Raw genomic sequence first — 27,418 nt, 5'->3', positions numbered from 1 at the left:
AAAAAAAAAAAAAAATGTAGGTTAAAGATCTTTGGAAATATAAAGTTCTGGTAGGATTCAGAAGCAAGGTAATTTACACTTTAGTATTTCACATCTTTATATATGTGGTGTGTTTTATTACACAGTGTCACATGATGTCCCACATAAATGTGTGAAGAACCTTTGTGCCCAGAATGCTGGAGCTTCCAGAGAAACAAAGCTAATCACGTGTTTGTTTATTCTTTCCCAGTTGCCCTTAGGGACTGTCAGATTGTTTCATCTGTTCCAATCCTGAGGGGTGTTGTCAAGAGTGACAGTGGTTTGCCAAACAGCCTGATTATTCAGACAGCATGAGAGTCACATGTGGTAGAGTTCTATTGCATTCAGTTTAATTTGGGAGGTTCTCATAATCACTATGATAGCCAGTAACTACAATGAACAAAAGAAGTCTACCTTAGAGATCTCTGCTGGAAGTGGAAAGTGATGGGGATTTGGGCAAGAAGAGCGTGGGGCACTCTGTCCTCTTCTGACTTACATGCCTGTCTTTCCATAGGCAAAATTCGACGCTGAAATGCCATGTGAAACTGTGAGCAAGATCCACCTCGTCGATCTTGCTGGAAGTGAGCGGGCTGATGCCACTGGTGCCACTGGGGTCAGACTCAAGGAAGGGGGCAATATAAACAAATCCCTTGTGACTCTGGGAAATGTCATTTCTGCCTTAGGTGGGTTTGCAGATACCTTCTGCCCTCTATTTCCTTGGTACTATTTTAGCACAGAACATATTTGCTGGATGTTTGTCTTACAAACCCAGACAGCGTATTCCGGCCTTTTAGAGCTAAGTTATAGAAGGCAGAGACTACTGAATTATCTCCTGTTTTCTTCTTCTCTGCAGCTGATCTATCTCAGGATGCAGCCAACCCTCTTGTGAAGAAGAAGCAAGTTTTTGTGCCTTACAGGGATTCAGTTTTGACTTGGCTGTTGAAAGACAGCCTTGGAGGAAACTCTAAAACCATCATGATTGCCAGTAAGAATTTAAGTTATATTCCTGAGCATCAATGTTTCCTGTGAATTAAGTGTAAATATTTAAGTTGAAAGTGTCTCACTGGGATGCCGCATCTTTTATATCTTAAAGAAATAAATGTTCCTTCCAGTCTTGAAACTCACCTATTGTGACATACCTGCAGTTTGGAATATGCAGTTCTGTGTAGGCATCATGGAGACTGTAGTGACAGTCAGACATGCTCAGCTTCTCTTTGCTTAAAGTACAAGATACTGGGAACTCAGGACTCGTTACCTCTCAGCTTTCCTTCCTTGTCTCTCTCTCCTTTTCCCTTCTCTCTCCTCTCCTCTCTTCACAGCCCTTGCCCCACATTGACTGTTGGCATCAAGGGAACACACCCATGTATGTATTCTTCCTGGTCTTAGAGCTTAGGCGGAAGTGGCAGTGGGCTGCAGTGTGAAATTAACCAAAGCTTGGAGAAGGAAGGAATTAAGTAATCTGTTGACATTTAAAAAACTGCTGGGCACTGGGCTTTTACAGATGACTGATTTTTATCAGAAATGTAAAGGTATTTTAATTTCTGCACACTAGAGAAGCACAGTTCTGAAATTTCCTGTTAGCAGTTGAGAAAACCCTTCCCTGTGTGGGATATCTCACACCCTCTTCTGAAGTTGTTCAAATGGCTGAGCAGAGATGTGAGAAGAGCAAAACGACATTTAATTTGATATAGTGAACACCCTTTCCTATAAGCTTAGATAATTATTTTTTTTAATATTCATTACTGTGGCAATGAATATTTAGTCTTTCTTGTGACCTGGGGTTGATCTGACTTTTAAATTACAAACCAACTTTGTGTTAAATGAAACATGGAGTGCTAGATGAATTATTTTTCATATTCATTCTTCACAGCCATTTCACCTGCTGATGTCAATTATGGAGAAACCCTAAGTACCCTTCGCTATGCAAATAGAGCCAAAAACATCATCAACAAGCCTACCATTAATGAGGATGCCAACGTCAAACTCATCCGTGAGCTGAGAGCTGAAATAGCCAGGCTGAAAACCCTGCTCGCTCAAGGGAACCAGGTTGAGTTTTTCTGCGATTTATAGATAATTTTCCTTGAGTAATGGCATCTATTTCTAGATCTTAATGAGACAATTATCCTGTGGTATTGATTTGAGTAAATAAGTACTAAGTAAAGCTTAAGATGAGTTAGCCAGTCTCTATATCAGCTTCCTATCAGCCTTTGCATTCCTTATGCACGCTGGCTGTAAAATTTCATCCACTAAGCCTTAAATGATTAAATATCTAATAGTTATCAATTATGGATGGAAATTTAGCATGAGATAGGATTAGTGGCATAATCTCCATTAGTAAAAAGAAATTCAGATGCTTAAAATAATATTTAAAATTCTACCCATGCATTTTATGACTATGAATGTATTTTAGCAGGGGGAGATATATTTGAACACCTTTCTGACTTTACTGGGCCTGGTCTCACTTTAGCACTGTCATAGGTGGCTATAATGACTCAGTAGTGCCTCTGATATTATGTCTGTGGCCTGGCTATGATACTGTTCTACAGAACCTTGCATGATTGCTGAAATGGCCTCACTTCAGGATCTTCTGAATTCTAGAGAAACCGTGTCCTTTGTTTCTCACAGTCTGAGCATGTTCATGTAGGGTTATGCTCTGTGAGGACCGGCGTGAGCTAGGTTTCAGATGGCTTAGGTACTGCTGTGAAGAAAGGCCACCCTTGAAGGAAAATCAGAGATAGTGTTTTTAACTCTTGCTGTTAGAAATAAAATGAAGATATATTTATATCATCCTTTGTTCTTATGTGTGGGCATCTTGAGTCTACTATTGAATTATTCCTTTTCTGTAAACGAGAAGTGCTTTCCCCATAGGACTGTACAGTACTTGTCACTCTTGATAGCCCATAAGTGATCTGCACTATGGCAATGCTGTCGAGATGAAACTTCAGTTTTCTGTGCCCTGATACAGATGTCAGCCTGGCAGTCCTTTCTTATCAGATGACAGGCAGCCGTCAAGCAGGACTCCTCCACTACACCTGAAAGTGTCTCTACAGACTTGCATTTGTGATGCCAGGCTTTTGGTGTGAAAGGGAGTTGTCAGCAGAATATGATATCAGGAACCACAATACTTGTTTCTATTTATACACTGCTGTTGGAATCCCTCCTCTGTGTTTTGGAAACATTATTTGTCTAAAGGAGGCCTTTAAAAATGATTAATATGTGAAGGAAAGTATTTGATAAGTAGCAAAATAAAGAAATGTTCTTAAACACTCATTAAAAAAAAAAACCTCTGAGTAAGGAGCTGCAGAGATGGTCTGGTTAGTGAAGTATTTGCTTATAGAAAGCTGGGGCAGGGGTGACTGCCTGGAATTCTAGCCATGGTGACAGAATGGATAGAGATGCTGACCTCTCTCAGAGCTTTGGGGACCAGATCGCTTGACTTACACTGCCAACATCCAGGCCTATGAGAGACAGACTTCAAAGAAACAAAGGTGGAAGGTACCTGAGGACCAACACTCACAGTTCTCCTCCAACTTTTCACATGTGTGCTCCTGCATACACACACTCTCTCTCTCTCTTACACACACACACACACACACACACACACACACACACACACACACACACACAGAAACCATACCATTCCCCACTTAGCCTCTCTCCAAAATAATTCTCAGTAAATTTTTCTGAGAATATTCCTCTATTTCTAGAGTATTCTACTTCAAATTCTCTCATAATTCTTTGAGAGTGTTAATTTAACTACCGTATTTAGAATTATTTATTTAAAGAAAGCTAAATAAAAATCAGTTCTTAGTTTTAGTAATTTTGTATATTGTAGTAGCAGAGATCATGTGCCAAACTTTTAAAAATACAATTTGATAAAACAGAAGATTCTGATGTATATTTACTTCTTATTATGCAAAATATATGTATATATAGAGAGAATTTTTACCGAAGTATTACATAAGTACAGAGTCATTGCATCATGTATGTGTATAGTTGCATGGGTTTTAGAAGCTTAAGTTGCTCATCTACCTGTACCCATGTTGAGAACAGAGTTTTATCATCATTTTAGGAGCTGCTTATCATGCTCTTGCCAGGACCCACCTTCCTATCCTCTCAAGGGTACTCACCTTCCTCATCATTTGAGGTAGAGCTCTTGGATTTGCCTGCTTTTGTTCTTTTTATACATGGTATCTTGAAGTATATATTCTTTGGCACTAGTGTCTTTCATTAGCACCATGTTTATGGGCTCATCCATGTTGTTACATGTAGGTGAAGACCTACATCCATGTTGTTACATGTAGGTGAAGACCTATTTCTATTTATTCTATCACACAAACATTTCCTAGTTCATCTTTCCATTAATTTTGACTTGCTACTTTTGGGGAGTTACTATGTTGTGGAATTTTACATGACTTCTACTGCACATACAGATATATTTCTGTGGCACATATTCCTAAGAAGACTTGTTATCAGTAGTATACATATCAAATGTATAATTTCCGGAGGTGCTACCAGCTTTCAAAGTAGCTGTGCCATTCCTGTTCCTCACCAGCATGCACCAGTTCTGTTTCAGTCTCTGTAGGTGCTTGCCCAGCCTCCATGCTATCTATCTACTTGTCATTAACTATTTTGATGGCTGTGTGTGATTAATGAAGTTGGCCTCTGAGCACATTCTTTTATCAAGTGCTGTGTTGTATTTACAAATCTTTTCACTTTTAGTTTTATAGAAACAAAATGTTTCAATTCCCAATCTTTCACAAATATATTTGAAAAAAGTCAGTTAATAAAAATAGAAATGAAATGAACAATGAGAATTAAGCAGCAAAGAAAACATGGGCTAAGAAGACAGAGGCATAATGGACTTCTCTTCTTTATAGCCAAGTCCAGTGTTTAGAATGGAAATAGTAGAACAACTTTGTAGAGGCTTTTAAGAGAGGTGTTTGAGACAAGGGCACAGAGTAAAGTGCAGGTAGTGGTGCTTGTTGAAATAGGTAGAGTCCTAGCAGTTAACACACAGCGAAGGAGAATGCAGCTGAAAGAGCAATGCACTTAGCTCAAGAAAAGATTACTTTGTCATGATGTAGAGTGACTCAGTTAGAATCAGTCAGGAGATCTACTTTCAAGAAGGAAAACACACCACACAAAACACTTGGAGATAGAAGAGACAGAGCCACATACATTTGGCTCAGAGACTGTTCTCATTCTGTGATAGCAAGGCTGGCAGAATTGAGTGGGGATGCAGCAGATGCACATAACATCACAGGCATTTGCTGTAATCAACCACGGTTTAGACTAAGAATGAGGCTGCAGTTCAAGCAACCTAGCACGACTTCCCTCCCTTGCTACGGAAGGATTAAATAAAAGCATCACAACTTAACAGGAAAGGAAGAAACAGTATAAGCATGAGTCGTAGAAAAATTGTTTCAGATTGCTTCCAGAACATGTGGACAATGTCCAAACAACAAATACTGTTGACTATACAGCATTTTGGCAAAGGGGGCAGGCTTTAGTTTAATTTTCATATCTGTAGACTGGATAAAACTAGATGCTAGCTATATAACCAGGCAACATTTAAAATGATAAAAATAATCCTCAACATGATGAATTTTATCCACATTAAGATGGACAATATATAAGGTTAAGATGGCAGCTGAGAAGCTATACCTTTGGGTCTCCAGAGGCAAGGGAATCCTGTAACTAGACATGCCCCTCAAAAGGCCCCTGGAAGGTGTGTCCTGGAAGGTGTGTTTCACTGAACTGCTACCATGGCCTATAGATTTCAAAACCAAGGTTGGCTGCACACATCCCCATGTGAATCTCTACCCTGTGTGTGGATAGCTGAAGGAGGAATACTCTAAAGACTGCCACCAGGCTCTTGCCTCTGAGTTCTATACTTGTACTTCCCCACTGACTAGCTATGCCCTCTGTTCATCACAGAGACCCAGTGTGGCCCATAGTCATCCAGTTAGACTGAATGGTTAGCTGAACTGAAGAAGACCTAAGAATGGTAGATAGCAAGGAAAATTATGCTGGTACTATAGGGAAGAATCACATGACAACCAAGGAGGTCCCCTCCAGGGAATTTTTTCTGTTGATATGGCCATGTATACTGTAGGCAGTTGGTACAGGGATAGTTATTGTGACATTGTTGGTAAAGCAAATGACTAGAAAACTCCACATTTACATCACCGAGGAAAGCACCAACAGCTTACCCATGCAGTGAGTACCAAGCAGTGGAAATAAAATGGCTTGTGCCGTTTTCACTTACAGTAATCTGTGAGGAGTCATTTAGGAAAGACTAAGGCTAGTAGGTGGCCTTCTTAGAGGTGGCCCACTATCTTGCATGGCTTATGATGGATGAGTTCTGAAAGGCAAGGTTCCAAGAGACTTCATCTCAGGATTGCTTCTTGAAGCTGATAGGCCTTTCCTGTCACTATTACATAGCCTAAGAATTTGTGGACATTAGTCCACCCTATTGAGCAGATTTCTTGCAGATCAACATAAAGATGAACTTCCATGAATTAATGCTGTTTAGGTGAATTAATGATTTCATAGAATTCCTAATTTGATTCAGATAATTTTAGGAAGAAATCTGTAAGATGGCTTTAGTTGTTTTTTTTTTTTTTTTTTATAAAGATGTAATTAAGTGAGAAACAAGAATAGAATGTGCCCACTCATCAAAATAGTAAGAAAAGACTGCATAGTAAAAAGTACAATTAGCTTTCTTAATTATACTAAAAAGATACATAGGCTTGGGACAAATTTGTGTTCAGGGAAAAACATTCAGTTCCAAGGATGAAGCCACAGGTATGCACTGTGATAAGTCAAGGCCATATAAAAACTGTTGCTTTGAACTTCTAATGAGTTTACAACACTGAAATATTACTTTGAACTTGTTATTGATGCCTTTCTGTAGCTGCCCTTGTATGTATCATTTTATCTATGAGGTAATTCTTTCATAGAGAACTTTTTGTCTAAAGATTGTAAAAAGGCTGAAAGCAATAAAGAAAAGTGGTGTAGCCATTTTTCTCTTCAGCCGCTGTGAGTGACTCCTTTCCTTTCCTTTTCTCCCTGGTTCAAAAAAGAGTTAACAAGCTCCAAGCCTCTCCCCTGGCCAGTGATGGACTCCTGGATGACTGTCAGAGAAGGAAGCTCTAACAGTAAATCCTTTTACTTAATTCCCCACTGCTAAATAGCATGTGTTAATTCAGTAGAAATTAGCACTTATTTAGCACAAATAATGAGTTAAAGAGTTAAGTTCTCAGTGCTTATTAAAGCACAGGATAGTAATAGAGAGTTAAGTTCTCAGTGCTTATTAAAGCACANGCTTATTAAAGCACAGGATAGTAATAGAGAGTTAAGTTCTCAGTGCTTATTAAAGCACAGGATAGTAATAGAGAGTTAAGTTCTCAGTGCTTATTTAGGCACAGAACACTAACAAAGAGTTAAGTTTCCTCAGTGCTTATTTAAGCACAGAGAGTTAAAGAGAAAAGCTGGCAGTTTTCAGCCACAGAATAAGCAAGAGAGTGTTAAGTTTCTAGAAGCCATCAGCTTTTAGCCCCCAGTACAGTGAGAGAGAATTACAAAGCAGGAGATCATCAGACTTTTGTCTTTTGTCCAACTCTGTGTTACATTTCAGCTCTAAACTCTAAAAGGCTGAGGCTGACCCCTGGCAATAACCCAATATAAACATGGTTCTGTTAAATTCTTGCCTGGGTGCTGGACTCTTTCTGTTTGCTCCTATGATGTTTCTGGAAGCAAGAGCAGCAGACAGAATAGGGCACTTGTGCTTCTGCCCCTCAGGTTCATTCAGCCTTAGTTATTAGACAGGCAAGTGAGCCCTATGCTGTCTACTGGTTCTAGGTTCTCACTGGAGTTTGGTGTTTATCACTCGAGAGTTTACCCTTCTGCAGCATGGGTAAAGACATGAACATAGATAGCCAGGCCATATACTGGATGCCATGCACAGTGAAACAAGTGAAGTTTGTTTGTGTCCTTCAATGTGGATGAACTGTTAAGTAACACTGTTGGGTGCCTTACTTTTTAAACTTTGTTCTTTGTGTACCTCAGAGAAAGGAATTCTTAAAACTGTAGGGATTAAGATGTGCTTGACTTTAGTGAAATGTGACTGTTATGGCATACTATTGCAGATGTAGGTTCCAGACTGTAATGTCATGGTTTTGGTATTTATAGCATATGTATTCTATGGATTAGAGATTTAATGATAAACAATACTTTGGGGGATATGTGAGAAATTACCTTTTATAACCATTTATAATATTTTTTATGAAACTCTTTGGTAATTTGGGGAAATCCTTGATGTGCATTGTTTTTGTCTGTTAACTGCTGATGTCTTTGTGATTTAAATTGTAGATTGCCCTCTTGGACTCCCCTACAGCTTTAAGTATGGAGGAAAAACTTCACCAGAATGAAGCAAGAGTAAGTGATGGTTTGAGTTATTATTGTATTTTCATTTCAACTTTGAGATTATTTTTTAAGTCCCTGTTTGTTACAACTTGAGACTGTCTGTCCCTGAGTTCTCACCACTGAGCAGAGCATTTGTGCTTTCCCACTGGTTGGGGCATTCTTCATTATACTGATCTCTAATCCCAGCACTATGGCCACAGTCTGGTTCTTGTGTTTGAGATAGAGTATCACTGTACTGCTGGCTGTACTTGAATTCATGGTGTTTCTGTCTCAGCCTTCAGGATGCTATATTTACGGGCATGCACCACCATGTGTAGCCCAGGATGATGCTTCAAGATGAGTAATAGTTAGCTTTTTATGAATTGCACATTTACATGTTAGTACACAATATAAAGGGCACATACTGTCTTGCTGCAGTTAAGGTCACAGTAGACCTCCTTACAGCGAGTGGGGCCACAGAACCAGCAGAGCAGACAGAGACCTAGACAGTCAACATTGACAGTTATCCCCACAACTTAGAGCTAAGTACTGTTTAGCTTTCTGGAGCCTTTGACTTTGCCATGGGATATTTAGCATTCTAACCTGAAAGTACTCTGGGTCAGGGCCCAGTTAAGAGGCAGGCAGGGAATAGCAGCGAGGGACCAGAGCTGAGGATGCTGTCAGAGGGGCATGACCAAGGGCTGGCTTTGAGGTTTTCAGTTTTAAAAACAAGCTTATGGCTGACATGGTTCTATCATGTTAATTTTTTTTAATGCTCTCTGGGAAAAGAGAAAGATAATAAAAGTTGTTTAGGAGTTCACTTTTTTTTCTGGTGGTGAATGATGAAAACATCAATAAAGGAAAACACGTGGTCTGATGGTAAAAACTCAAGAACCACAGTGTGAGAGTTCGCATTGAGCTGTAGTTAGGAACTTGTTTGTACTTGCTGCGGTAATTGTTTTGGTTAATATCTAATTACAGTGTCAGTGAAGATGTCCATTTCTTCATTCTTATTTTTCTCATGAAAGTTCATATTTTACCTGTTTCAGTCCTGAGTTCAAAAGAATGTCTGGGTGTGGTTGTTTATCAATTACAGGTTTACGAATGCTCAGCAAGTTAATAGAAACCAATAAACATGTTAATTAGAGTACATTTTTTATCCTGGGATGGAGATGGTCGCCCGGCTCAGTCATTTTTCCTGACCTTTCTAATTGATTGCCACCTGTTTTCTTATTCTGCCCCATTGTCAGAGATGGAGCACATACCTGGATTTTGTTAATGTTTTTAATAAAAACTATCTGATTTAAACACATTGGAAACTCCAAGGCATACTTAGAACTTTGTAAAAACTCAGAGTGTTTGGTTATATTTGAAAGGATGGATATTTACTTTTTTTAATGAAAAAATATTTTCATACAAGACAACCTGATCATGCTTTCTCAAGCAAGATCTTCTGTACTTCACCTCCCCCCCCCCNACTTCACATTCTCTTCTGCTTTAGAAAACAAGGAGGCTGAAACCAAACCAATCCAATGAGCCAATCAAACGAAAAACCGAAACACACACACACACACACACACACACACACACTCACACACACACACACACACACACACTCACACACACACACTCACACACACACACTCACACACATACACTCACTATCACCCACTTGGCCCTGGGACCCCATCTTTGATACAGACATTCCATTTACAACCAATCATTTCAAAATCTCTCACTCTGCACCTGTCTAGATGTGGGTCTCTTTGCTATTGATTGGTTCATCTTTCTTCAGTAAGGACATATATGGTGGTAGAAGGCATATTCACTTGCTGAATGTTTTCTCTTCTATTCATCTGTCTACTCATTTGTTATTATAGATTAGAAAATTGAGTATTTTTAACCTTTCCCCAATTCTTCAGGGAGAAAAGATATAAAAATATCCTCTTCTGAAAGTTTTTTTTTTTTTTTTTTTTTAAACACAATGCTCCAGTGGTCATGTGGCTCACTGCTGTCCTTTGAAGGATCTGTGGGTCTGAGTGGTTTCTGACCATCACTGCAGCCTTATTAAAGTGTTGGAGTCAGGCAGGAAATTATATGGAGGGGAGGCGGGTGTCTCTTCACTCCTGAGTGTTTTATTCACAAAGAAGACAGATTTTGACACACATAACAATAACTAGTGAAAGGAGAAACATCTAAAAGTTGATTTGGAACCCCATAGTAATTTGTGATAAGCGAATGGCCACTGCCTGTCAGTCAGGTATGTTTGTTTCCCCCTGGTTGGTGACCACCACAAATCCCCATTTCCTTGCCAGCAACACACACTCTTTAGTAGGGATTGCTGTGCTTGAGTGAACATGGCGACTAGAGCACCTTTCCCTCAGGAGGGGTAGAGCAGGGAGTGGGGGGCTAGGGGGAGGTGTCTTGGTTGGGGAGAGCAGGGGCTTAGGGGAGGTGGTTTCTGCTGTTAGGATTGGTAGGCCTTGGGTGACAGAAGGTGAACCCTGGGAGGCCAGCTGTCCCTATCCGCTAGCCACCCCTTTAGTTCCATCTGTCTTCTGTTCACACAGCGTATTTTTCATTCCAGTGTTTTCTGACCTCTTGATTTGGGTGTTACTGTTTTGCTTCTCTGTGAATTAATCATGAGGATTATCTGTAACATTTTCTGAAACTAGATGAAAACTTGATTACGTTTGAGAAACTCTCACCGACTATGTTGGACCCGGCTCCGGGGCCCTTTCCTTCCCTAAGTTCCAGCCCACTGAAAAGGAAGTGATTTGTATCAATAGAATTTTGCTGTGTCTGAAAGAATCAAGTAAAGAAGCATCTTCCCCCTTTACCCAAAGGCAGAATGAGATTTATAAACCCCATTAGTTAGCTACAAAGCAGATTATCTCCTAAAAGAAGACGGCAGCATCCAAGGTGATTTCATCACCACATCCAATTAGAAAGGAAGGTAAATGGTTATTTCTTAAAGTACGGCCAGGGAAAAGAAACACTCCGAATGTGCTACTGTCATCCTGGACTTGTCAGTGATTAACAATCCAAAGAAGTCACTTCTCTAAGTCCACCTGTGTGTGTATGTATGTATGTATGTATACGTGTATGTGCTGTGTATGTGTGTATATATCCATATAACATATATACACACACATATATTTATACATATACATATTATATGCATGCTCACAGGTACACACACAGGTACACACACAGACACACACACACTTAGTTCTTCTTTGCATAGTATATATACATTTAGAAGCTTTCAAGATAAACATGTTAATTTTTAATAGAATCATATGTTTTTGTTTTTGTTTCTAGGTCCAAGAATTGACCAAGGAATGGACAAACAAGTGGAATGAAACCCAGAATATTTTGAAAGTAAGGACTGTGAAAAGTGTCTTAGCTTTACCGTGCCACTGTGCCAGCTTAAGTAGGCACCTCTCTCATCTGAAATGTGGTTGTTAGACCTTTGCTTAAAATAAGATCGATGAAGCTGATTGGGGCCCGTGGCAGTTGGCCTTGTGGTGAGTTCTGAGGTTGTGGGTGATAGTGATTACACAGCACCACTGGGAGCTGTGACATGCTCAGGTTACCACAATTTCCCAGGCATACCCTTTTACTTGTTGGAGTTTCTCCGTTTTTGGCTCAGTACATTTAAAATCCTATTATTCAAGGAAAACACAGTGTGTTTCTAATTTTGTTAAAGTCAACATAAAAGCAATATATTAAGAACACAATGGATTTATGACATTGTTATAAATACAATTGCATAGCATGATTTGATTGCAGGAACTTCTAGACTATGCTCTCCCGTCAATCTCTCCATGTCTCAGTAGCTAGATGATGGTTAGATGCATTTCTGCCAACACTCACTGTGACAGGACGTCTGTAATTTTGGTCTCCATTTTCATGCTCTGTGCTACAAAGTGAGAATTTCTCTGTTTATATTTTGGCTCACTTAAATGGTAAAAAGACTACTGCCAGGGTTTGGAGTTGAGTTTGAACTTTGTACTTTGATGCATGTGTTTGCTTGTTTATAAGAAGACCACTCAGGGACTGCTGATGCTGAGGTTTGCTTTGAGGTCTAGTGCCCTAAGGATAAAAACAAAGCTCCATGAAATGGTGGCTGGCCGAGCTCGACAGGGCTCAGCTGTGTGGCCACAGTGCATGAAGTTGGATGTTGTTTCTGTGAAGTACATGCCTGCTGACTGGTTTATAGGGGCAGGCTAGAAAGCCTGGATTAGCCACTGAGCCTCATCTGACAACAGACTCAGAGCCAGGATCAGCGGTGTCCTGTGTCTACTTCTGTGTGTGTGGGCGAAATGGCCTGTGGCACTCCAGGCTTATGAAGAGCCATGGAGGTGGAGATGGTGCTCAGCTTCTATTCAGGTGGAAGTGGGTTGATACTCCTGGGGACTTGTTTGCAGGAGCACAAATGACAAGGTTGAGTGAGGACCTTTGTATTCAGGTCTCAAGAAAGGCATGCTGTTTTGAGGTCCCATGATTCAGCACTGTTTTCCTTGTTCAGAATTTATTTATTCGCTTATTATTTCAATAGTGCTCTAGTTTAAACCCAGAGTTTTTGACATGCTAAGCAAGTGCTCTTCCACTGAGCTACCCCACAGCCTGCCTTTGTTGAGAGCCAGTGGTGCATGAAGCTGAACAGGACTTCATTCACATCTCAGGATAGGGTTGTTAGAATAAGCACTGCCTGGGCGATGTAAGTATTTGTTCCTGAAGTTGAAATGGTTTAGTGGTACAGTAGCAGCCTCTAAAGTCCAGGCCTTTTGACCTTTCATTGACAAGGTGTAACCTCCCTTAGGAGATTTGCAAAGATGCAGAATTAAAGTGTGCCCTGTTTAAAGAACAAGAGACATCATGGCTAATAAACTCTTTTGAAAATTATTAGCACAAGTCATACCTTGTAGGATTAGAGGCACAGCAGCAATAAATTGTAAGCCTTAAATTCCATTTCCTGCTACTGCTGCAGCAGCTGCATCCTTCCCCTGTACTTTCTGTGCAAAGTTGCCTTGGAGTGATGCCCCTACACTGTAACTAGTTTTATGCTGGGTTTTTTGACCTTTCTACAAAATCACAACAGTGAAACCTCTGGAATTTTCCATATCGTTTCCTCTTAAAGGGAGTCTGGGCTTTGAAGCTAAATCCTTCTCTGATTTACACACCAGGTTATCTTTACTCATTACCTTTATTTTTCAAGACTTTTCAGACAAAAAGGAGAATGTGTGCTATTAAAGGTTACAAGATTAGCAGGGGCAGTTTTTTGTCCTCCTCTTCTTGTCTGGACGCTAGATCTGTACTCATCTTCTGGTCTTACTGGGTGCTATAAGGTTTTCTCCACGCCCTTTTGAAATACACTGCCTATGGCTGGGACAGAGAGTGCTATTCTAATGCTTATTTTGAAAATCTTCCATGGCAATTGGTTACTGTTCCTCATATCCATATCCATATCTATCTGTGTTTGTTCTACAACCCTTTCCTGCATTTCTTTCTTTTTTAATTATTTATTTACATTGTAGATGTTGCCCTGCTCCTAGTCTCCCCTTCCACAGTTCCTTATCCCATTCCCCCTCCCCTTTGCCTCTGAGAAGGTGCTTCCCCCTCCCCAGGCATTCCCCCTTCACTAGGGCCTCAAGTCTCTACAGGATTAGGCACATCTTTTCCCACTGAGGCCAGACAAAGCAGTCCTCTGCTACATATGTGCTGGGGGCCTCGAACTGTAGTGTGTTCCATTAATTTGTTCATTTGTGCATGAAGCCAGTCTTGCATACAGTGTTTCATGCTTCCCTTCCTGTCCAGATGTGAGACTCCAGGTTAATTTATCAACAGACACCATGGTTTCAGTAAGACAGGACTCTGTCCTCGAGTGTAGACATTATCATTTAATGTCAGTGCCAGGTGAAGGCCCCTTGAATATTGAGCTTCTCTGCATCTCACCACATTCTGAGCTCTTGAGTGCTCAGAAGCAAAGAACAAATTGGTTCCCTTCTTTCTACACCCAGATTATGACTTCTCTTGCTTAGGAATAGTGAAATTCGAGCTCTGGGTGCCTGGCATCTGGACAATGGCAGACCCTGGGTACACGAATGCTCTGAGCAAAGGTGCTGACTTGATTTTAGCAGCCCTGTTAGCAGCGTGGCCACCATGGCTGGAGCCCCAGCTTTGGTCTGCGTAACTCAGGACTTGTATCTCAGGCTTCAGTTCCCCTTTCCTTACTGGCTTGTGACACTTATTTCCATATGTTCTAGTTGCCAGCTTTGAAATTGTGTTTGATGCCAACTGGTTCCCTGGGTCCAGGGAGCAGGATAAGAGATGATGACATGTCAACTTCACTTTGAAAGTAATTCATTAGAAACTTTGTTTTTGTCTTTTTAGAACAGTGGTTCTCAGCCTTTCTAACTCTGTGACCCTTTAATGCAGTTCCTCATGTTTTGGGGCCCGCAACCATAAAATTAATTCATTGTTACTTCATAATTGTAATTTTGCTACTGTTGTGAATTCTAAGTATATAATATACAGGATATCTGATATGTGACTCCTATAGGAGTTGCAACACACAGGTTAAAAACCTACTTTAGGTACATCATAGGCAGATGGTATGTGGCAGTCCTATGACTGTACCCAGTGTCCCCTTTCTTGCTCCCTAATCTACCTTCTCATCTTCATTATTCTTCATTTTCTAATGTGTTTTTTCCCCCAAAGGCTTGGGACTTCTGTTCAATATCACCTGTCCTATAGTGAGTCTGTCCCACTACCTCTGGCATATCTACCTCCCCTGCTGGATGTCATGCTAGTCCCAAGTGACAAGGAATCTGGTTTCATGGTGACTCCTAGCCTTGGCTGGGGTTGCTCCATCATTAGGATGCCTTTCTTGGTCCCCATGTCAGAATCCATCTGAGATCCTCTGTGCCACCCCTACCTTTTTAGTTAGGCTGGGTTTCATTTTCCTCTGTGTTTTGCAGTGTTTGGCTTTATATTTGGTACACTAGGCATGGCTCTCTGAGTTAGGCTGTCTCTGTGCTGACTTTACATGGGCAGCTGAGAGCTGGGCTGCTGGAGGATTGCATGTGATCATCATTCTGCAGGTGGTCGTCATCCTGTAAGCCATTAACTGCGGCTCTTCTCACAGAGCAGCATGCCTGGAAACTTATGGGATTACGTTAGTATTAAGAAATACAGTGTGCAATAGTGTCTGCGTTTGGTGGCTGATTATGGGATGGACCCTTTGGGTGGGGCAGTCTCTGGATGGTCCATCCTTTCGTCTTAGCTCCAAACTTTGTCTCTGCAACTCCTTCCATGGATATTTTATTTTCTATTCTAGGGAGGAATGAAGTATCCGCATGTTGGTCTTCCTTCAGCCACCAAACACAGACACTATTGCATACACCAGCAAGATTTTGCTGAAAGGACCCTGATATAGCTGTCTCCTGTGTGGCTTTGCCAGTGCCTGGCAAATACAGAAGTGGATGCTCACAGTCATCTATAGGATGGAACACAGGGCCCCCAATGGAGGAGCTAGAGAAAGCACCCAAGGAGCTAAAAGGGTCTGCAACCCTATAGGTGGAACAACAATATGAACTAACCAGTACCCCGGAGCTTGTGTCTCCAGCTGCATATATAGCAGAAGATGGCCTAGTCTGCCATCATTGGGAAGAGAGGCCCCTTGGTCTAACAAACTTTATATGCCCCAGTACAGGGGAACGCCAGGACCAAGAAGTGGGAGTGAATGGGTAGGGGAGCAGGGTGGGGGGAGGGTATAGGGAACTTTTGGGATAGCATTTGAAATGCAAATGAAGAAAATATCTAATAAATTTTTTTAAAAAAAGAACAAAAAAGAAATACAGTGTAGCCCATTGTATCCATCTGCCATGAGTGCCATAAGTACACCCCACCAACTGGATGTTTTAAATATCAGAGTTTTCTTTCTCTTACAGCCCTGGTATCTGGAACTCCCGGGTGGTGATCTATCAGTGTTGGCTTTTTCTCCTTAGCATAGGGACACCACCTCTGCTGTGTCCTCGGAGGACCTTTCCTTTGGTGCCTGTCCTGTACTATGGGGACCGCCCTCCACAGAATGCCCCTTTCTAGGCTCCATTGAGCCAGTGGGAGATTAAAAGCATCTCTAGTGGCAGATGCCTCTTCGCCACGGCCCCAGATCCTGCCAGTAAGGACTAGCTCCTGATGGTTCTGCCTGGTAACACCGCCTCAGAAACATGCCACACTCTTTGCCCCTCGTCTTGTGGTTGTATTAGCTTTCTGTTGCCTGTGGTGACTCCACCATCCCTGGTGGCTTTCCAGCAACTCTTACAGCTAACAGTAACCACAACTGAGTGACCATTGCCTATATTGAAGTCCCTTGGGTTTTAAACACCGAAGTAGCTTCTATTCTGTGATTAGCTGTGACTGATGCCCAGGTGTGTTTGTACCTGGCTGCAGGGTGCACTACCAGCTTCTCAGGGCAGTATGCCCCTCCTTTTCCTCTTAAATCTATCTTTCTCATCCCTTTTAGGAAGCCCATCTCGATGTGATTTGCATGTTGGCTGAATTTAACTACAACAGACTGCCTCTTAGTATGAATCCAGCTTCTTCAAGCCTGGCTATCAAGAGCTTTAGAGTATGCTTGTATTGGTTCTCCTTTTGCATACCTACAATACCATGCCCATTGGGATTGTGCTTAGAGCTATACATGAAACAGCTGCACAGAACCCCTCAGTGTGTCTTTTGGTCTGGCACATTACAAATTCTATATGTTATAGTGCTGATGTATTTTTTCGAGCTTTCCTCTTAAAAATGAAATTAAGAGAATTCCTTCTTCATCCCAATACCCCATGCCTACTTCTTACTTTTTGGTTTATCAGCTTTGTGCACATTTGTTTCTCTGTCCCAGAGTTAAAGAAAAATGCCCAACCTATGTTATCCAACTTCCAAGGAGCTCCTTGAGCTCTGTGCTTCAAAATGAGCCCCAGACAGTTAGGGCTGCAGCACATAGCTAGTTGCTGTGTGGCAGATGGTGTGGTAGGAGAGAACATGTGTGTCTGGAGCCATGCTACAGCCAGGTAGTGCTCCTGGTTGACTCCCTACAGCTTTGGTTATTCTTCTTGCTTTTCTACAGACTACATGCTTTTCCTGTTGTAGACACAGTCTTTGATCACTCCAGTGTCTTTCTGGATGTTGTATTTTCTCTGCCTCACATAGAGCTTCTAGCTGTGTAAGGGAATAAGCAGGTTGCTTTTACACAGACTCCCACACTGGAAGTTTCCTTGAAACGTGTACTAATTGCATAACAGTACCTTGAAGTTTTTGTTTTTTTTGTTTTTTGTTTTTATTAAGGGGAATTATTGTGTATCTTATGCCCAGTTGGTGTTTGCTCTGCTGAATGTAGTAGCTGGGCCATATGTGAACCCACATGAATATGGGGTCAGAATGCAAACAGTTTAATTTTGAATATACTGGTGACTCACTGGCATTCATGGCTGGGATGGGGAACATATTGACGGTGGGGCCTTTACTCCTCCCAAGCTTCTTAAGTAACGAGAATATAATAAAATGCAAACAGGACCTTTTCCCAGCTTAAGGTTTTCTGAGTTTAAATTCCATGGAGAAGCATGCTACTTACGTTTTATGCCAGAGTGAATCAGCTGAGCTGCTTGTCTCTGCAAGATTATAGCAATCTATAAAAGAGTTTTTCCCTGGTTCTCTGTAATTCGTTGCATGAACTGCAGAGAGGATGAATTTGGAGTAGACCAATAACTGGGCTATTGCTTGGCAGGCTTGCAATATGGTAGGTTTGCAAAATGAGTTTCCTGTGGTTCTCTGGATCTTCTTGGCCAGGGCACTGGGTCCTCTGCTTTTTGGAAAGCCTACTCCAAAACCTGGGAAGTTGCTTCTACTTTTCCTATGATTACATGACTGACTATAACCACAACCACAACCACACCCACCACAACCACCACAACCACTACTGCTACCTCCTCCTCCTCCTCCTCCTCCTCCTCCTCCTCCTCTGGTGGTATCTTCCCTGTTCTTGGCATAAGAACTAATGTATGGGATACGATATTATTTATGGTCATAAACTTTGAGACATTACTTGTAGCCATGGAATATAGGCTTCCTTATCAAAAGTTGTTTTAAGCCATTCCATGATTCAAAACTCTAGCCAGAGACATTGAAACATCTAGGATTTGTAATGTGCCAGATCAGAAAGTGCACCTAGGGATTTTGAGTAACTTATATGTATGGCTTGAAACACCATTTGATCGATGGGCACAGTGTTGTCATTATATAAAAGGAGAAGCAAGGAACTATATTTAAAAGATCTTGATGACCAGGCTCCTATCAAGCATCACTTGTTCCTGCAAGTTGAAAGGTATGCAAATCAATCTTGCATTTATACTGGAGGAAGCACATTCAGAGAGGTCCCTTACCAGGCAGTTCCATCCTAATGTCAGCACTGTAGCACAAAGTAGGATATCTGCAGCATCACTAGGTAGGCTAATGGGGCCACTGTATGACCATTGGTTGAAGCACTACTGTACAGGACATGACCATATTGATCAGATCATTTGACTACGTGGAGACAGTATTGTGATCTTTCACATTTATTCAGGATTGGCCACAGTGGGCATTTCAGCAGTCATGGTCCTTTCTCCTTTGATTTTTCATTGGGAAAACATAGTCAACCCAATTCAATACCTGCTTATTGGCGCAGGCCCTGTGCAGGTCATGTGCAGGTCACTCCTTTAGAGTCTTGATATATTTCTTGTGAGTTGAATTTTTGTAATGCAAAAAAAAATTTTTTTTTGAAAAATTTTAAAGAATTTGTATTAGGGATAGGTAGATAGTGATAACAAGTGATCTTCCTCCCAGTGTGCTGATGTTATAATAAACGTGGACTACTGCCTATGCTGCTACAAAACTTCCTTTTAAAAAAAATCCTCATAATGGATCCTCAGCCTTCCTCAACTTATCTTTTCCATCCATTCATCAGTTCATGTCTTCTTCCTTCATTTCTTCATTGAGCACCCATTTGTTGAGGAAATCCTGCTTCCTAGATATGGTTCCGGGCAGCCGGCACATGCTCAGAGTTAAGGGGCAAGCCCCTGCCTGCATACGGATTGCATCTAGAGATGAACATTTTCCTCCCCACTTTTGTGTATTCCTTTGTACAGTTCCCTTTATCCTAGATTGTCTTGTGTCATCCTGTGATTTCTGGTGGATCCAGCCTTCAGTACATTTGTTGACTTAACACCATGATCCTGTTCCCGAACTCTAGTTAGTTGGTACCTCAGACTGTAAGAGTGGCAAGCTTTACCTTTTGGTTCTGATATTTTTCTTTTAAGTATAGTTTATGTTAAATTAATTTATACAGGCTTATGCATATCTGTTCACTTTGCCTCTTCTCCCCTCCCCGTTTGGGGAAGCCCTTGACACATAGAAAGTATTTTATGAATATTTATGCACTACCCTATAAACTCCATGCATACAGTTTCTGTTTGGACTACTCAGTTCTGGACAGCACATGGGTAACTGCCTCTAAGGTCTGCATGGCTATACGGCAATACATTACTGCAAAAGCTGTTTGGAAGAATGGACTCACAAATGTGGTGTGAATGATAGGCATTTATGGAGATGCAAGGGAATGATGTCTAGTTGATCCTGGTACATGGTTGCTATCTGCATGTTTCCACTCTCTGTGGATTATAAACTCTCTGAGGTCTGGAACTGCTAATTGTTATGTTTCTACCATAAATCCTAGTGTCCTGGCACTCTTCTTTTGTAGGAAAGATTTGGTCAACCATTGGTAGGCATGGTTGTGTTCTCTTATTTCTTTTTTTTTTTTTATTATTAATTAGGTAATTTCTTCACTTACATTTCCAATGCTACCCCATAAGTCCCCACAACCCTTCCCCCCTTCCCCCTCCCACCTCTTGGCCCTGGCGTTCCCATGTACTGAGGCATATAAAGTTTGCATGACCAATGGGCCTCTCTTTCCACTGATGGCCGACTAGGACATCTGCTACATATGAAGCTAGAGACACGAGCTCCGGGGCGTACTGGTTAGTTCATATTGTTGTTCTACCTATAGGGTTGTAGACCCCTTTAGTTCCTTGGGTACTAAACTTGAGGACTTCCACTACATCTTCCTGGCTTAAGTAGATAGTTATTATTTCCCAGGATTCCATGGTCCAGGCTTGCACCATGGGCTTTTAGGGTCCTCTCTCTTGCCCTAAAAGAGAGCAGGCGTGGCAGGTTGGATATGTTCCATCCTCATGGTTGCTGGTTGCCTCCATGCCAGCTAGGGCTGATTTGGCTTTATGTTTGCCTATCAGTACATTAGCAATTTATTTGGTGATCTCAAGGTCTTTATTGTTATAGCAACAAGAATGTTCAAGCATTTCATTTGCTAGTGCCTCAGTGTTTAAAGATTATATGTGGCTGAAACCAGAGTTACCTTTGAAGAGCTGACCCAAATCTACAGACACAGGTCAGGCAGTATTTCTTGCCATCCCTTGGCCAACAAATCTCTTTTCAGCATTTTTCCAGTCTGTTTTCCTTGTCTCCTTGCCTTCCCAGGTAGCCCCACAGGTCTGAAACTGTGTGTATACCCCTGGTGTTCATAGTAGGGAGAACTAAAAGCAGAGAGGATTCGGGGAATAGGGTGTGGGAGGCATGTAATAAAGATGACTTAAGAGGATTATTACAAACAATCTGCCTGTTTATTCCACACACCAGTATACATGACCTTGTGCCTCTCTGAACAAAAGTCTCTGTCAGTACTCCGATGAGCAAATCACTTCATCTTTTTAAAGTGTGTTCACACATTTTGTCCTGTTGGCTCTTTCTTGATCTTAAAGCAAGCAAGAGAAGGATGCTTTTGCCCTTCTGCAGTGTGCACTTGTTAACCTTTTAACCTCTCATTAAGCTTCCAGTCCGGCTGTTAATTTCCATCCGATTGTGTTCTCCCATTTCAATCTTCTGCTCTAAAAGCTGTTTTTTTTTTTTGTTTTGTTTTGTTTTTTGTTTTTTTTTAATAAAAGGCAAAGTAGTAAACAAAGTTCCTTGTCCTCTGTAACTGAGACTTGATAATTAGTAGGGGAGGTGGTTGGTGGCAGTGTTGCACGATTGGCAGGGTCCGAGGAAGCACCTAGCTCTGTTGGGGACAAGCTCTGATGTTAAGAATGGCAGGCTGTCCATGGTTTCCTTGCTGGATCTCACCTTCCAGGGGCTGCTCACAAATACAGGTTTGCTGGCTGTATGCTGGTTCCTGCTTTTGAATAACATCTCTGGGCAAAGGCCAAGGATGAGTCAAATGCACCTGGTTAAATGTTGGTACTGTGTGATAAATTATTTTGAATACATAGGGACCTTTTCTTTTGAGTTTTGACAGTGAGGCATGTCTGCCTATGGGCTCTTTCTCAGTGTTTATTGCCATAGTCACGGAGGACAAGATGACCAGCTCACATGGACCTGTGCTTTATGGGCACCTGTACTCACCGGGGGCTGCATTATGGGACCATGGTTTCATTGGCAAGGAACGGCCGTTCACAGTACAAATAAGATTATTGTTCCAGCATCCCAGTGAGCCATGCTGCTTTCTGAGAACTATGTGTTTGGAGCAGGGCGGTGACAGTGGGGTCGGACGGCATGGGAGCGAGAACTCCTTTATCTTCTTAGACTGATGGCTTTTACCCTGGAGCTGCCATTTACCATTTGCTGACCTTGACTCTTCTGTTCCCCAGAAGGTCATGGTAAGATGCAGGGAGTAGGGGTTCCTGTCACGTGAGCTGATTTTGCAACGGGAAAAGTGCTGAGAAGGGGCCTCACAGTCAGCAGTGGGGTGATCTCGTTCAGGTTACTGGATCACTCTAGTGAATTCATCTTCTGATGTACAGCTAGGCTGCCAATATTATCTGTCTTCCTAATGGGACATATAAAAAGCATTATAAAAAGTTACTAAACTGTAGCTTGATGCAGATGCAACATAGAATCTCTTACAAGACATTTAACTTTAGGCAGCTTTTTGTGTGCTTATTTACATTTAATAACTGAAAACTCAATTCTAACAGCCTTAAACAGTACGGAGTGTTAATAAGCTCACAGAAAAACTGTGCTAAGAAGGGCTTTGGGAATGGTTTGCTCAGGGTCTGGTTGTCCGAGACTATTGTAGATGCTCTGTTTGAGGGGCTTTACTTGACCTTCAGGCCTAGTGTCACTTCTCAATTTCCTGAGCAGGGGAAATGAAGGCTGGCCATCCGTGCTTTTTGTCTCCTCACCCATCATCTGAATTCAAGTCTGAGCTTCTTGCCCTGCAAAGCCCTGAGCTTTTCAGCGACTGTAGGGTTTCTTAGCCAGCTTCTATGGTCAGGGGGATAGTACACCTCACTGGTCTATGGTCAGGGGGATAGTACACCTCACTGGTCTATGGTCAGGGGGATAGTACACCTCACCCCTCTAGGCTCTGATTATCCTTATTAATCACCACGAGAAAGAATGGGTCACCTAATTGTTGGTGAGTTGGGCCCATCTTAGGAACTAGGTATGAAGGTGAGGGTAAGCTGTTTACTGTAGCTAATATGTACTGGGATATCCAGACCAGTCGAACTTTAGTGACACTGTCCACATTTTCTACCATAGACACAGTACCTGGATATCAACTATAGTGTAGAAAAAGTACATCTAAGGCAAACAGGAGGCGTGTGGTCATCGGCACATTCTTCTGTTTCTTAAGAGAAAACATTTGTGAGTACTTCCTTTATGAAGTTGGAATTTCATGTTCCCCTAGGGAGTTCCAAGCAAAGGTTCCCTGAGCATCAGTGCCATGGTGTGAACACTGGACAGTTAAGGGGAGAGCTCTCTCTGTTCTTTGTTAGGGCTGAGGTAGGCTGCACGGTAAATCCCTAGTGTAGAAACATGGCTTCATTTAGCAGATTGACGGGGACCTTAGATTGAAGCTTCTGTTTTCCCGCCTGCCTTTTTATATGCCGTTTCACTGTTACTTTCTCTTATTATGAGACAGAGATTCATCACAGGCTGACGTTAAATGTTCTGTGGAGCCCAGGATCACCCAGAGCTTTTGATCCTCCTGTTTGCCTCACGAGTGCTGGGTTTACAGGCGTGTGGTGATTTATGTGGTGCTGGCATAACCCTGGGCCTCATGCCTACCAGGCAAGCATTTTACCTTCTCAGGTATAGTCCCAGCCCTCCTATGTGCATTCAGACAGATTATACAGTTGACTCACTTGGTTTTTAGTCTTTAATCTGTACCTATTTGGCAACAGTTACTATGTGTGGCAATTTGGCATCCCCCATGTTTGTGTGGCAGCAGCAGGTTTTAAGCAGTTGCTTTCTCTGAGCACCCTGGTTAGTTTTGCTTCTGCACTGTGTAAAGATGGCAGCAGTTTTCCTTTTCTCAGACAGAGAAGCTCTGATGGCTCTTTGCTAAAGCCAAGGTTTTAAGCAGCATGTGTCTGTAAGAAAACTAATTAGCAAGTGGGCTTCTACTGAAAAAGGAAATGTGGATCTATGGTGCATGCAGATCTTCATTGCCAGGGTGTTCTGATGCTTATAGAAATGGCGGAGGTTATAAAGCCCTGTCATATTAGCTCGTATTGTGTGGCATCTGCTTTGTCAGGTAAAAGCGGCTTCTCAAGAATGCTGTCTGTCACAAAGACAAGTGACTTCCTCAAATGTGAGCAGCTGAGATGTCACTGAAGATTGTCACCTTTGAGGGCAACAAGCTTTATATTATTTTGTCATATTTTTAGGTCTTCACAGTAATGTCCACTTGGCTATATATAATCTCCAGTATTTTATCGTTGTGAGCAGTGCCTCTTTGAATATTTTTGAGCTGGTTTTCCTGGTGTCTGCAATCAAAGGGCCTCCTGTCCTGCCTTTATGAGGATTCCTCCTGCCTTTGCCTATCCTGCCTTTATAGTCTGAGCCCAGTACTCACTCTGCTTCATTTAGTTGGCTGTCAGTATGTGCTAGGCCATGTGATCAAGTCAAGATACTTCACCTCAGAGGATCCAATCTGGGTCCAGCAAAGGCAACCTGCATATCCAAAGATATCAGGAGTTTACCTGAAGGCTCTATTTCTGCTTATTACTAAAATTTCTCACCTTGGGGAGAAGTAAATGACATCCCCCGCCCTGCCCAGTTCCAATAACAAGCCAAGGTGAGATTCCATGAAAGTCCACTCTGGGGAACCAATAAGAGCAGTAGATGAGAGAGGTTACACACAGGATCCTGAGTAACTAGTGCTTGGCACCCAACATGCATGATGAACTTCCTATAGCTGCATAAATGAGATCCCCTTCCTCTGTCCTTCCCCACCTATATTTTGCCCTCTCCCAGAGGCCCTTAGGCCATGTGCAGTTAGGCAGAATGGCACACAACTGGTTAGAAGAGGACCTGGATATCCAGGTAAGGCTTCCATGATCCTCCCTACCTTTCCTTTTCAAGCAAGAAAGTCAACAGTTAATGAACCCACCTGTAATAATTTTTGGCCTAGCTTTGCATTGAAAGATAGCCCTATGCAATAGTTCTGTAAATATACCCACCCCTTAGCCGTAGTTTAAGTTGGTGGTTATCACAAATTTTATTTTCTACTAATGTTTTATTTTTTAATTAAAAAAATTTAAATTTACATTTCAAATGTTATCCCCCTTCCCGGTTTCCCCTTCACAAACCCCCTATCCCCTCTTCCCTCTCCCTCCCCACTTCCCCCTGCCTCTATGAGGGTGCTCCCCCAACTGCCCACCACTCATGCCTCAGCCCTAGCATGCCCCTATCCTGGGTCATCAAGCCTACACAGGACCAAGGGGCTCCCCTCCCAGTGATGCCAGATAAGGCAGTCCTCTGCTACATATCCAGCTGGAGCCTGTGTACTCTGGTTGGTGGTTTAGTCCCTGGGAGCATTGGGTCTGGTTGGTTGATACTGTTGTTCTTCCTATGAGGTTGCAAACCCCTTCCTCTCCTACAGCCCTTGCCCTAACTTCCCCTTTGGGGTCCCTGTGCTCAGTCCAAAGTTTGGCTATGTACATCCTCATCTGTATTGGTCAGGCTCTAACAGAGCCTCTCAGGGGACAGCTATATTGGGCTCCTGTCACTAAGCTGTGTACATCCTCATCTGTTTTGGTCCAACTCTGGTAGAGCATCTTAGGGGACAGATATACATGGATCCTATCAGTAAGCCCTTCTTGGCATCAGCAATAGTGTCTGGGTTTAGTGTTAGCAGATGGGATGGATCCCCAGGTGGGGCAGTCTCTGGATGGCCTTTCCTTCAGTTTCTGCTCCACTCTTTGTCCCTCCATTTCCTTTTGACAGGAGGAATTCTGGATTAATATTTTTGCGGTGGGTGGGTGGCCTCATCCCTCAACTGGGGGCTGTGCCTATCCACTGGATATGGTCTCTACAGGTTCTTTCTCCCCTTTGTTGGGTATTTCAGCTAATGTCCTCCCTGTTGGGTCCTGGGAACTCTTGGGTCCCTGGCATCTGGGACTAATGTTTTATTTTTTAGGACAATTTCTGACATTATTAACTAGTGTGCTACACTTTTTTATGTGTGCATCCTCCCCCCCCCTTTTATCAGTTCCTTTTTAATAGATACTTAACTTGTGACCAGTAAAATTGAGGATTCATGTCCAGTGTTCCTTCTTTATAGACAGTTTGAGAATGTAGATGCATGCTTTGTTTTGCATCTATATTGTCCTGCACTTAGCATTCAGTGGTTGTAATACTAGGAACACTGGCAGAGGGTGTGTATGCACTGTGTCTGTCACAGGTGTTGTTTCAAGGCAGCACTGACTCTAGAGTGGAATACACAGCCTCTAATTCTAGCCACACTAAAAGGTAAACAGCACAGACTGATTTTAATAGTGCATTTTATCTTATATGATCTCTCACAATTTAGATGTACATTTATTACCATATATATATATATATATTTATATTACCATATATATATATTTATATATTTATACATATAAATATAAATAAATAAATGGTATATAGTAAATTCTACTCCATATTCTATTATATGTAATACATAATTATGTAATAGAGTATAGTGTATAACCTATAACTTATAAGTTTTTTCCCGAAAAAGTATTTGTTAATTCACCTGGTTTTACATTTATAGTGGTTCTCAATTCAGATGTCAAATTGGCATTAGATTTACTGCATGTGCATTTTGATTTTATAAAAACTTATGCATAAAAAGCAGTGGCCATACTGAGTTTTCTGTAAATGTATTTAAAATTTTCCAGTAACTTACATTTTAATTTGCAAGTTTAAACTAGTGAAGTCCAAATTTATTTCCATCCTGTATTGACGGCTCAGTAGCCACATTTGCGAGGAAGTTTTAATTGTTCCATTGTTTGCCTATTCATCAGTATCATCAGGGTGGTATGCTAGATTTCCTCATTTTACGTGGAAGAACACTGAGGTACATATGGCAACAGCTGTGGAGGGGGCAGCCAGGGGCCTCCTGGGAGGGTGTGTGGTGCTGCCTGGCTCTTACTGTTCGAAACTGACCTTTCCTTAATTCTGGGGTGGGTTTCACTTTTACCTTTCTTCATGTTCAAATGCATCGATTTCTGTGTGGTTCCCTTTACCTTTTCATTTTGTAAAGATTGATGGAGAAAAGTGGTATTAGGAAGTGATCCTTTATTTGTAGTGAGTTTGGCTGACAGTATTTCAAAAACCAAAATGGATGATGGCCGGTGCATAAGCCCCATCTGCTCAGTTATCTCTACAAATGTCAGGACAAGATTTGCGCTCTGCAGAACCCTGGCTCTGGTTTCCGTCTGTGTTCTGAGATGTTCTTTCCTTAACTGTAACTCTGATTCTTGCTTTGCTCCTCTCTCTGTCTCTCTCTCTGTCTCTGTCTCTCTCTGTCTCTCTCTCTGTCTCTCTCTCTGTCTCTGTCTCTCTCTCTGTCTCTCTCTCTCTGTCTCTCTCTGTGTCT

At 41.8% G+C, this 27,418-nt stretch overlaps 1 protein-coding gene across 4 annotated transcripts in view; it reads left to right on the top strand.

Annotated features, from left to right (window-relative positions):
• The window catches only part of Kif16b (kinesin family member 16B), a 272,919-nt gene that overhangs the window by 53,467 nt on the left and 192,034 nt on the right, over positions 1-27,418 (top strand). For all 4 annotated transcript variants that reach the window (XM_029474203.1, XM_021150816.2, XM_029474202.1 and 1 more), the window contains exons 8-12: positions 533-701; positions 872-1,003; positions 1,889-2,064; positions 8,395-8,460; positions 11,752-11,811. In XM_029474203.1, coding sequence (XP_029330063.1) covers positions 533-701; positions 872-1,003; positions 1,889-2,064; positions 8,395-8,460; positions 11,752-11,811 — 603 coding nt within the window. The remainder of the gene's footprint in view (positions 1-532; positions 702-871; positions 1,004-1,888; positions 2,065-8,394; positions 8,461-11,751; positions 11,812-27,418) is intronic.

This window comes from Mus caroli, chromosome 2 (assembly GCF_900094665.2).
Source record: "Mus caroli chromosome 2, CAROLI_EIJ_v1.1, whole genome shotgun sequence".
In the NCBI taxonomy this organism is placed as follows: Eukaryota; Metazoa; Chordata; class Mammalia; order Rodentia; family Muridae; genus Mus; species Mus caroli.
This window is presented reverse-complemented; position numbering and strand designations above follow the sequence as displayed.